The sequence below is a fragment of the Mesoplodon bidens genome, assembly GCF_964165515.1.
Source record: "Mesoplodon bidens genome assembly, chromosome: 4".
NCBI classification, from domain to species: domain Eukaryota; kingdom Metazoa; phylum Chordata; class Mammalia; order Artiodactyla; family Ziphiidae; genus Mesoplodon; species Mesoplodon bidens.
The window spans coordinates 113,081,623-113,093,990 of NC_138160.1; the positions used below are offsets into that span (position 1 = coordinate 113,081,623).

Here is a 12,368-nt window from a genome sequence, read left to right on the forward strand (position 1 = left end):
CCCCATCCCCCAAGATGCAATAAGTCTTGTTGGCTCTCCCTCAGGCTTACAACAAGTCAAATGGAAAGAAAAGCAAGAAGCAACTGCGAAGGAGAAAATGAGGTCCAGAGCGAGGGCAATGTGGCTCTCACGCCATGAGGGAGAGCCCTGCTCCAGGGAGCCTGTGTCTTCAGGCCACATCAGGGTGAAGTCTGGCCGGACCCTGGAGAATGACTAGGCGAAGGCAACGGACAGAAGCATCCGCCTGGAAAGCAGGAGCTCCTGGTTCCATGGCAGCCCAGGTAACGTGGCGCGTAGCTGGGCGCAGAAATGATTCCTTTACACAGCAGCATATTCTCATCGTAGCTCAAGGCAGAAATCATACGTCCTAACGAAAAACCCCCATCTTGTTAGCAGCGCATACCTTATACTAGGAAACTTGCAAGGAGACCAGTGTTGAACCACAAAGCGAATACAGGTTTTTGCTTTTGTCTGTAAAAATGTACAGGGTGCCTGCTTGGGGCTGCGGTGTCAGTACCAGGCGGTGCTCGTGGCTGCTTCATACCTCGCCCACCCACACCACTGTGGTCCCTCCCTTTACTCCCGCCACCTCACACCGCGGCGCGTTTTGTCTCGCGTTGATGAGAAGCAGTGACTCTTGGGCTGGCGTGAGGAGGTACTGCCCGAACAGCCCGCTGTCCCTCACGATCCTGCGGGGCCTGGCCCAGGCTCGGGCTGGCCCCGCGGGCGCGGGCGGCTCCTTCAAGCCCTTCAGCACGCCCGTCTTCCCCGTGGACAGCTCTAGGAAGAGCAGGTCCGGCTCTGTCTCCAGCGTGGCGTAGACGTAGTACTGGTCGCCCTGGGTGAAGGAGGGCTGGAAGGCCACGTCTGAGACGCCCTGGCTCACTTTCAGGTCATAGAGGGTCTGGATCTCCCCCCGCAGCGTGATCTCCTGCACGTGAAGCTGGGGGCTGTTGGAGGCGGCGCTGACTAGGAAGCGCCCATCGGGGGAAGTGTGTGGGGTGCCGGTAACGTGGCCGTTGGGGCCGACCACGGTGTCCGTGACACTGTCGAGCAGCAGCTGCGGGGCGGCTGGAGAGGAGCTGTGCTGTCGGCACTGGATGAAGAAGTAGCCGCCCAGGTGGGTGTGGGCCATGGCCTGTGGCAGGCAGCCGTGGCTCTGCAGCCCGATGGTCTTGAGGAGCATCAGTGTTTCCAGGTCGACTTTGTGGACTGCAGGGTCAGACTTGTTGAAGATGAAGCCGAACCTGGGAGGAGATGCAAACTGAGGTCAGAGGTCAGGAGGACATTTTGGGTAGGGGATAGGTCATTTGTCTCAAACGATGGCATCCTTTCTCTTTTCCTTTATCGTAACCCTTTGGGGATCTAGCAGCCTATTAATAAGATCTACCATTCTGCAGGAGATGGCTTCATAAGCGATTCATCTATGATCTCAAACCAAATGCAGTTGAGTTACAAAATGTTCCTGGATTTATGCTCTTGTAATATGCACGCATCTTTAGAAATGGTAAAGGAAGAGCATAATTGTGCCTCAGCAGCTTCTGCCTCGGGGGTGCCTTTGATTCAGCTCCCTAGAGGCCTTGTGGCAGCTGGGAAGTGGCGGGCCTGTGGCTGGAGGGAAAGGACAAGAGGTGTCCGCCCTGACTCTGCCTGCTAGGAGGACAGGAGAGGTGAGTCTATATCTGAGGTGGTTTTTGGACTACTGGCTGGGTCGGAACTTGGGGATGGAGATGCAAGAGAACAAGGACAGATGTCCTATCCATGCTCCCTTACCCTTGGAGAGGAACGTGGGTAAGGGTTGAGGGCAGCCTCTTCCCTGGCCACGTTGATGATGCTGGTCGCAGGAAGTCCCTTTGGGCTGGGGCTAAGGACAGCTTTTACCTTTACAGCCAGATGGCCTGGCACTGCTGCGGTGCCCTGCTAGCTGCAGAGCCTGGGGCAAGTTGCTTGCCTCTTCAAGCCCCTGCTAATATAAAGAGGGTAGTTCCTTCCAAGGGCTGTTGGGAGGATTAAATCTAAGAGGGAGCTTTAGTGGAAGAGGTCAGTAGGTGGAAGCTGCCACATCTGGACTTTGTGAAATTCCTCTTTGGAGGCTGGTTGTGAGCTGCAGAAGGGCCTGATTCCAGGCAGGACTTCCCTCTGATTGTGAGAGCCTCTGCCTAAACCCCTCACTTGCAGAGGCCTTTGGGTGCTGTGTACACCTACAGGAGTAGAGAAAAATCTCTTCCACAATTTTCTCTTGAATAACAAACAAGCTATGCCTCAGAGTAGGGAAAATGCCCACTTTACAGCATCTTTAAAGCATCCTTAAAGAGCTAGAGCATGGAAAGAGCAGGAAAGAAAACCCCATGCTTATAAGAAACTGTAATGTAAAAGTCACACACAGGCTCTGCAGAGCCTGAGTTTGCATGACTTCTGGCTGAATTCAGCTTCTTTGAGGGGGTTTACCATTTACAACCATTTTAGAGGCTCTGTCCCAGGTATTCTCTGCAGTGAGGTAGGGAGGTCATAAAGTGATTATTTTCTCCCTTGGGCAAAGATGAATGGGAGAGCCCTATTTTTACAAGTCCAGCTTCAGCTTGCAAAAATGAGTCATTTCTTCCTGGAAAAAGGTGCTTGATGTCAGAGTAAAGGAAGGCATAAACACTGCCACAAGACATTTGGGTCTTGATGACTTTATAAAAGGGCATGCTCAGTCTTCTGGCAGTGGTGCCTTGACAGAAAATGTCAGGGGTTCTCTGAAATGAACAGGGAAGGGGAGGGCCAGGGTGGGACGAGGCTTGCAGTCGAGGCCATGGCTGTTATTGTTAAGCTGTTCTTTTGGATGGTGGCAAACTAGACACCCAGGAGGCCTTGTTTCCTTGCAGGCCCCTGCATGGCTGCTCTGGGGACTCCTAGAGGAACCACAGGTTGTGGTTAGCAGAGAATGAGGCCAAATGGAGCACTGAAAGGAGACCCAGCTTTGCATTTAGTCTGACTCTGCCAGTTCCTGGCTGTGTGACTTTGGCCAGTGTCTTAACTTCTCTGGGCCCAAGTTTCCTCATCTATAAAACAGATTCGAGACCGCCTCTACTAGTTTCTTGCGTCTAGCAAGGAGAGGGTACTCAACTAACCACGGTTGTTTCCCTCTTTCCTCTGCTGTCCTCACCCAAGGGTGAGACTTCCTGACCTCACTGGGCCCCTGAGGGCATTAGGAGCTGGGTGCCTTCTTTAACAATTAAGGACTTGGGATGGGGCCATTTCTCTGTCCATTCCTGATGGGGTCCAAAGCCAGCCCAGGAGGAGTGGGGGAGAAAGAGAAAGGAGCAGGGCCACCCCGGGCGAAGCTGCCCCGTGCAGGGCTGAGCTGGGGCACGGAGTAGGTTAGGGCATTGCGGGCCGGTCTCACCTGACGTGGTTGATGATGAGGTTTGTTGGAGGAATGAAGAAATCGTCCACTCCTGCAAAGGGCGTGCGGATGAGGTGCTGGCCCTGACCGGTGCTGGCCTCTGTGATCACCTGCAACACAGAGCGGAAGTCCTTGTGAGGGCCCATCCCAGCGGGGCTTGGAAACCTGCAGACACATGCACGCTCGGGTGGAGACCCCGGCAGACAGGCTGCTTGAGAGAGAGATGATGGGCAAGTCACCATCTTGGCGGTGGTGGTGGGGGGCGGGCCAGGAGCAGAGTGGGAGATGCTTGGGAATGGCGTAGGCAGGGACCCATCCTTCCAGGCAGGGGAAGTGGGGAGACAGGAGTGAACGCCTGAATTGCTCCCTCCTGCTCGGTCAGGCCTGCCCCTGACTGACTGTGGTGCATGTTGTCAGCCACCGTGACGTGACAGCAGGGTGAGGACTCGGAGGGGCTGTGCTGGGGCTTCTGAGGGAGGGTCCTCAGAACCTAAGCACCTCTGCTCAGAGACGGCCTCCTCCACGACGGGGAGTCCCACTTCTCAACACCTAGGCCGCCCTGGGAAAGGCGGCGAGGTTTCAAATAACGAAAATGCTCAACGCGGAATCGCTGACTGGCTCTGTATTTTCCCTTGATGCCAGGCACCTGGGCTGGTTTGTTGAGAGTCTCTGTCATATGCGCCTCACAGAGGCGCTCTCTGAGAACTGTGGTTCCATAATTTATTAGAGAAAGCAGGCATCCTGTCAGAGGTGCTGGCCGTGTCATTTATTTTATTTTTTATTTTTATTTATTTATTTACTTATTTTAACATCTTTACTGGAGTATAATTGCTTTACAATGGTGTGTTAGTTTCTGCTGTACAACAAAGTGAATCAGCTATAGGTATACATATATCCCCATAGCCCCTCCCTTTTGCGGCTCCCTCCCACCTCCCTATCCCACCCCTCTAGGTGGTCACAAAGCACCGAGCTGATCTCCCTGTGCCATGTGGCTGCTTCCCACTAGCTATCTATTTTACGTTTGGTAGTGTATATATGTCCATGCCACTCTCTCACTTTGTCACAGCTTACCCTTCCCCCTCTCCGTATCCTCAAGTCCATTCTCTAGTAAGTCTGTATCTTTATTCCTGTCCTGCCCCTAGGTTCTTCAGAACCATTTTTTTTTTTAGATTCCATATATATGTGTTAGCATACGGTATTTGTCTTTCTTTCTGACTTACTTCACTCTGTACGACAGACTCTAGGTCCATCCACCTCACTACAAATAACTCAATTTCATTTCTTTTAATGGCTGAGTAATATTCCATTGTATACATGTGCCACATCTTCTTTATCCATTCATCTGTCGATGGACACTTAGGTTGGTTCCGTGTCCTGGCTATTGTAAATAGTGCTGCAATGAACATTGTGGTACATGACTCTTTTTGAATTATGGTTTTCTCAGGGTATATGCCCAGTAGTGGGATTGCTGGGTCATATGGTAGTTCTATTTGTAATTTTTTAAGGAACCTCCATACTGTTCTCCATAGTGGCTGTATCAATTTACATTCCCACCAACAGTGTAGGAGGGTTTTCTTTTCTCCACACCCTCTCCAGCATTTATTGTTTGTAGATTTTTTGATGATGGCCATTCTGACTGGTGTGAGGTGATACCTCATTGTAGTTTTAATTTGCATTTCTCTAATGATTAGTGATGTTGAGCATTCTTTCATGTGTTTGTTGGCAATCTGTACATGTTCTTTGGAGAAATGCCTGTTTAGGTCTTCTGCTCATTTTTGGATTGGGATGTTTGTTTTTTGATATTGAGCTGCATGAATTGCTTGTAAATTTTGGAGATTAATACTTTGTCAGTTGCTTCATTTGCAAATATTTTCTCCCATTCTGAGGGTTGTCTTTTGGTCTTGTTTATAGTTTCCTTTGCTGTGCAAAAGCTTTTAAGTTTCATTAGGTCCCATATGTTTATTTTTGTTTTTCTTTCCATTTCTCTAGGAGGTGGGTCATAAAGGATCTTGCTGTGATTTATATCAGAGTGTTCTATGTTTTCCTCTAAGAGTTTTATAGTGTCTTGGCCATGTCATTTAGATGCCTGTGATTAGGATGCTGGGGAGGGTTCCAGTTTCACAAAGGGGACTTGCTGTGAGAAGTGAAGAATTAGGCCCCGTGTTTTGTACAAATTGGTAGTGACAGAGCATGCTGCCTCTGTTTCCCTGGAGGTACCACTTTCTCCCCTGCGTGCCTGGCAGGAAGCAACTTGAGCCACTCCTTGGTGTGTGTCCCTGCTGTGTCTGTATCAGGGAAGCACATGGTGGCAGCACAGAACAGAGCCAAGTGATGTCTGGGGTTAGACAGGACGAGAGCATGGTTTGGAGGCCCTGCCAGAAAGCCCCCTGTGGTCAGGCTGGGCTTTTGTCCATCAGCTACTGAGGCCTTGGGCACAGGCAGGCTGGAGACACTGAGCCAGCGATCTTGTGTCCTCTTGCTTTCTGCACGTGCTCTTCAGCCTCCAAGTTCTAGGTGATTGCCCAGAAGGGTGGCAGACCTGCAGCCAGATGAGGGGCTTGGCCAGTTTGTGGGCAATTTTGGCTGGAGGACCCCAAGGACAAGCCCAGACCCTCTTAGCAGGACAGGAGGCAGATGCCAGACCCTGACCAGGGAGGGAAGACACTTTTCCTGATCTTCATGTTGTGGCCATTTATACAGAAGGAAGGATTCAGATTTTTGCAGCCTGAGGCTGAGGACAGTTTGTGATGGGGCTTTGTGACTCACATGGCTTAGAGCTCTGGATGCTTTTACCTTTTAAGAATGGAACTGCCTTCTGCCTCTTACTTTAATGACAAGACAAACAGCACCTGCACTGCTTCCTCGGGCAGGTTTGAGGCTTTAGTTTTTTGGATCATGCTTCCCGAGGGGTCAGCAGGCAGAATGCCGGATTAGAATGATGAGAGCTCTGATTTTCAGACGTGGGCAGCTCTAAAGTTAGGTTATTTTCCTGTGATTAAAAAAAAAAAAGGCCAAATGATGCTTCCATGGTAAGTCCATGGGAAAAGCTTAGAACTAGGCATTAAGAAAATATCAGTATTAGGAAACTGGATCTTAGAGAGTCCAGGTGAAAATGCCAGAGAATTCCGAGAAGCCATGCAATCATTGCTTGATATAAGGTCTGTCATTTTAGCTTATAATAGAGATGGAAAATTACAGGCTGTCAGCAGTCAGTGTCATTCATGCTTCACCACCCTGACACCCTATATCCAGAGGTTACTTCATCAAAACCCGGTGTCATGGGCCACTGAACTGATATGGGCTAGTCAGCCTCATTTCTCCAATGAGTCATGAGTTCCTTCTTGGCCTGTGTCCCAGCGCATGGCTGGGCACATTTGTGACCAAAAGATAATTATTGAGCCTCTCAAATTTCCTGGCTCTAGGGGCTTGGTTCAGGAGATGCACATAGTTGGCTGGGTATCAGGAGATGTAAGTTAGTAGTGAGTGTGGGGTAGGGAAGTCTGAGCATCTGCTTCAGAGGAGTGGACAAAGCCAGGTGAGAGGTGACAGCTGGGGAAGGGCAGGGTGCAAGATATCGAGTGCGATGGGCAGAGAGGCAGCTGAAAGCTGGGAGTGGGTGGGCGAGAGCATGATGGGCAGGATTTGAGACGGTGCCAAAGGTTCCAACACTGGCTCCTGGGGCAGGGCCTTGGTGGAATAAGCGTAATTTATAGAACCACCTTCATTTAGTCATAGCAAAGCTTGTTTAACCAATTCCTTAGTGTTGGATATTTAGAAACATTAAGATGGTATTTTCAATGTTTTGCAAATATAAACATTGCAGTAACATATAATGTTGTAGCTAAATCTTTGTGCCCATCCCTGATCCTCGTCTTTGGATAAGTTCTGAGAAGTCAAGTTGCTGGATTGAAAGTAATGTTCTGAGGCTTTTGGTTCACATTTCCAAATTGCTCACCATAAAGGCTCTGCCCACTGACATTTCCAGGAGCAGTTTCTGCAAGCAGTGGTTTCCTGAACCCTAGTCCACAGAGATGAAGGTAGGTTTATTCAATTTATTTCATTTTCTTGTCATAGTGCATTTCTAAGACTTTCCAATTATGGTGATGGTGGGCATAATGGTCTAATTCCTGCTATTAATTAAAATGCTTTTAGTGTTTTGTCATTTAGGCAAAATTTCCTCTTGGTTTCTCGGAAATAGTCTTCATTATGTTTATGTCTTCTATTCCTATTTTTAGTTTTTTTAAAAAAATTAAGAATGTCTGCTGTATTTAGTTAAATGCCTTTCCAGCATTTACTGAAAATATTATAGCTTTTTTTCTGTTTTGTGTTATGAGTAATGTTGACTTATTTCCTGAGAGTGAACCATTACTGCATCCCGGGAATTTGTTCCCTGCTTGAGCAGTTAGATGCATTGTTGGACTCTATTTTTAATACCATGTTTAGAATTTTGCTTCTGTATTCATAAGTGAGATTAGTTGATAGTTTTATTTTTTAATTTCTTCTGAATTTTTAAATTTTATTCATGTTTTTATACAGCAGGTTCTTATTAGTTATCTATTTTATACATATTAGTGTATACATGTCAACCCCAATCTCCCAATTCATCCCACAACCCCCCACCCCCCAGCAGCTTTCCCCCCTTGGTGTCCATACATTTGTTCTCTACATCCATGTCTCTTATTTCTGCCCTGCAAACCGGTTCATCTGTACCATTTTTCTAGGTTCCATATATATGCATTAATATACGACATTTGTTTTTCTCTTTCTGACTTACTTCACTCTGTATGACAGTCTCTAGATCCAACCACATCTCTACAAATGACCCAATTTCGTTCCTTTTTATGGCTGAGTAATATTCTATTGTATATATGTACCACACCTTCTTTATCCACTCATCTGTTGATGGGCATTTAGGTTGTTTCCATGACCTGGCTATTGTAAATAGTGCTGCAATGAACATTGGGGTGCATGTGTCTTTTTGAATTATGGTTTTCTCTGGGTATATGCCCAGTAGTGGGATTTCTGGGTCTTATGGTAATTCTATTTTTAGTTTTTTAAGGAACCTCCATACTGTTTTCCATAGTGGCTGTATCAATTTACATTCCCACCAACAGTGCAAGAGGGTTCCCTTTTCTCCACACCCTCTCCAGCATTTGTTGTTTGTAGATTTTCTGATGATGCCCATTCTAACTGGTGGTAGTTTTATTTTTTAATACTAAGGAGTTGCACCTTTTTTTCCATATGGTCTGGGATAGTTCAAATTATATTAAAATTATCTACATTTGAAAAGTTTGATAAAACTTGGCTGTACATTTTACTATGGTAGATCTTTGATCTTTAAAAAACCTCTTCTCTGGTAATTGTTCTATTTCAAGTTTTCCTTTTCTTAGGTCAGTTTTTTTTTCCTCCTTAATTTTTTTTTATTGAAGTATAGTTGATTTACAGTGTTGTGTTAATTTCTGCTGTACAGCAAAGTGACTCAGTTATATATACATATTTTTAAATTTATATAAATATTACATAACTATTATATTTATATCTTTTCTATTATGGTTCATCCCAGGACATTGAATATACTTCCCTGTGCTATACAGTGGGACCTTGTTGTCCATCCATTCTATATGTAATAGTTTGCATCTGCTCACCCCAAACTCGCAGTCCATCCCTCCCCCACACCCTTGCCCCATGGCAACCACAAGTCTGTTCTCTATGTCTGTGAGTCTGTTTCTGCTTGGTAGATAGATTCATTTGTGTCATATTTTAGATTTCATATATGAGTGATATCGTATGGTACTTGACTTTCTCTTTCTGACTAGGTCAGTTTTTTTTTTTTTTCTGCATTTTGCGAACAATCATCCATTTCTTCGAGGTCTTAAAATGTGCTGCCCCAGAGTTGCAGTGTAGTAGTATTTTACAATTATTTTCATCCTCCTTTATCTGCAGTAATATGTCTTTTCTCATTTCTCACTGTTTATATTCTTTTTTCTTTATCAGGTTTGTGAAGGATTTATTGGTTTTTGTTTGTCTTTTTTTATTTCTACTAATTTGAGTCTTTTAAATAATTCCTTCCTGCCAGTTACTTTGTTCTTTTTCTTATTTCTTAATACAAATACATTCTCTGCAGGCTTTTAAGACACAAATATTCCTTGTGTACAGCTTTCTCTGAATCCTGTAGGTTTTGATGAGAAGTAGTCTCTTTTTCATTGCTTTTGAGACAGTTTGTAATTTCTCCTTTTAATTTCCTCTTTGATGCAATAGTGATCTAGGAGTGCTTCCTGATTAGGTAGGTCACATTTTAATTGTTTCTAATTATCAGATAATGTAGCCTATAACACTGACTTTTACAAAATTTGCTAAATTTTTGTGATTACTGACACATATGTGGACATGTGAAAAATTTCTATTTGTCAGAGGAAAGGTTTTCTATATATTTATTAAACCAAGTTCCTTATTCATATTATTCATTTTTCCCATGTCATTATTTTGCCTCTTTGGAATGTACAATTTAAGTGCATTGTAAATCAAGTTCTTGTATTTTTAATCACTCTTGTATTATGTGTTTAGTTATGTTGTTTGCTATCTGTTGGCTGTTTGTCTCCACATAATGCTCCTCCTTATGCTGTTTAGTGCTTTTAACCTTAAATTTGACCTTGTCTGATATTAATATTACACTCATACATCTTTTTGTCCACCTACCATCACTATTTCCACCCCTTTCAATTCAACCTTTTATTATCACTTTATGGGTTTCTTGTAAACAAGTTACAGCTAGTTTTCTCTCCCTCTGTTCCAAACCCAATCTCATCATCTCTGCTTTTAATAGGAGAAATCAGTTTGTCACATTTGGAATAATTAGACAGTTAACTATCTCAACTATTAATTCAAAGAACATTCTCTATATCCTCTTATCCCTGTAAGATGACATTTTTGAGTATTTTTACTCTCTTTCCTCCACTCCCTACCCTTACTTTTACAGAAATAAATAACTTACCATCTTTAGTTAGAGCCTGGTATCAGAATTTCTCTTTCAGTGCATTGCTCCTAATTCAAATGCCCTTATTTAGCACTTATTAATACATTTCCCGGTAGTCTCTCCTCATCCATCTTATTTTTGGACCCTCCTCTCTAGGTTTCTTACTTAGGCCTGTTTCCTCTTTATCTTTCACCATATCGATGTCTCTGATCTGGTTCACCTACTGTTTTTCTGGTATCTTTCATGATCTTCTCTCTGAATTCTTGCATATCCTTAGGTCTTTCTTTTGTCCTGACAGGTAAATGATACCTTGGATATCAGCCCTTTTATCTTAATAGCATTTAGATGTGATGCCACGGTCTTCCAGCAGCTGTTGCAGGTGAGAAGTCCAGTGCCAACCTAATTGTTCTTTTACAGGTGACTTTTCTTTCTGCCTTGAAGCTTATAATATTTTTCCTTTATTCTTGGAAGTCCAGAGTTTTACCAAGAGCAGAGATGCGTTCTTTCTCATCAAGTTAGCCTGGAACTTACAGATCCCTTTTAATCTACATGATTTACTTTTTCAACTTGGAAATTTTCTTCCAAATTTATTTAATGTTTGACTCCATTCCAACTATTACCTTTTCTCTTTCTAAACTTCTTTTGACTTTGAAACATCTTTTGAGACTTCATATCTTAATCTTTTCTTGTATTCTGTGATTTGAGAATTTTTCTTTTTCTTTATCTTTCAGGCTACTATTTTGAGTCTCAGTAGAAATCATGCATTTTCAACTCATCTATCTACTGCAGTTTTAAAGTAGGAAGTCATTTTTTGTTAAATTTTAGTTTTAGAAAGATATTTTTTGGTGGCCCCTCCCCTTGAATTTCCTTACATGCTTTCTTAGAGCTGCCAGAGGAACCAATTTTCTGGGCTTATACTCTGTTCTGAGTGACCTTTACTCTGGCTCCCAGGTCCTCTAATTAATTGTTATTATTTGTCATCAGCTCACCGGGGCCCAGGATGTGTTGATGGTGTTCACTGAGGGACAATAGTCTTGTTTTGTAGGAGGTGAAGTAGTGTCCTTCCCCTGGCCCAGCAGCACAGAGGTAGGTAAGGCAGGTGGCCAGTCCCCAAGAGGAAGCTTCTGTAGACTGGGTATCCCTGGCCTCTTACCAGCCTTGGGAACAGTGTGAACTTGGCTCCATCCACAGCCCTTCTCAGCTGGGGTTCTGAGAGAGAATAAAACCCTAATATCCCGAGGAATCCACTGTATGCAGTGAATTCTCTTCTGTGCATCTAGAATGGTTCTATGCACCATCACTGGGAGAATCGAGGGAACAGGCATTCAAATCACCTTTTGTAGGGCTTAATCCTCTCATGTACCCCTGATGAGAAAGGCTGAGCCGGACACACTCAACATAGGGTTGGTGATGACCTTTCCTGACTGGTGGAGGAAGGGATCCCACAGATGTCCTGGTCCCAAGCTCTTCCCAAGAGGCAGTACAATGCAGTGGCTGAATGTATGGGCTGCAGGGCTGAATGTATGCCTAGGTTGGACCAGGGGCCAGTTATTGAAACCTGTGCCTGGAACACTGTGAGCACTCAGTAATGTGCTTCCATTTATGAACATAATTGCTGCTGCTGCTTTTCCTTCTCCTTCCTTATCATCTGGTGCCTGCTTTGACAATGTTCTCCAGCCCATGCACCCCAAGGTAAAGAAAGCCCTGGCTCCCTTCTCACTGCTTGAAGTCCAGAGGTTCATTTCTGCTTGGCCCCAGGAGCTCCTGGCTCAGAAGAGGCAAGTGTTTTGGGGCTGGGCTGGGTGGGGCCCAAGAGCCACATTCTGGTTGTCATGACATTAGAATCTTATCCATCATCAGTGTTATTGTCTTTAATAGCAGGCCTGGTGGAAGATACCCTGTTCATTGCCTATAAGGGGCATTATCCTGAGGATGTTTCCTACTCTCTCCTTAGGCTTCATGGACATACTTTGGATAAATGTGATTAGCCACCTAGGGAAGCAGGAG

The 12,368-nt window shown here is 44.9% G+C and overlaps 1 protein-coding gene across 5 annotated transcripts in view; it reads right to left on the reverse strand.

The window, feature by feature from the left end:
* Window positions 1-12,368, reverse strand: part of FSTL4 (follistatin like 4) — a 723,812-nt gene continuing 711,444 nt past the window's right edge. For all 5 annotated transcript variants that reach the window (XM_081231116.1, XM_081231115.1, XM_081231112.1 and 2 more), the window contains 2 exons: window positions 3,389-3,498; window positions 1-1,247 (listed from right to left, as the gene is read on the reverse strand). In XM_081231116.1, coding sequence (XP_081087242.1) covers window positions 539-1,247; window positions 3,389-3,498 — 819 coding nt within the window. In that variant the 3' untranslated portion in view covers window positions 1-538. The remainder of the gene's footprint in view (window positions 1,248-3,388; window positions 3,499-12,368) is intronic.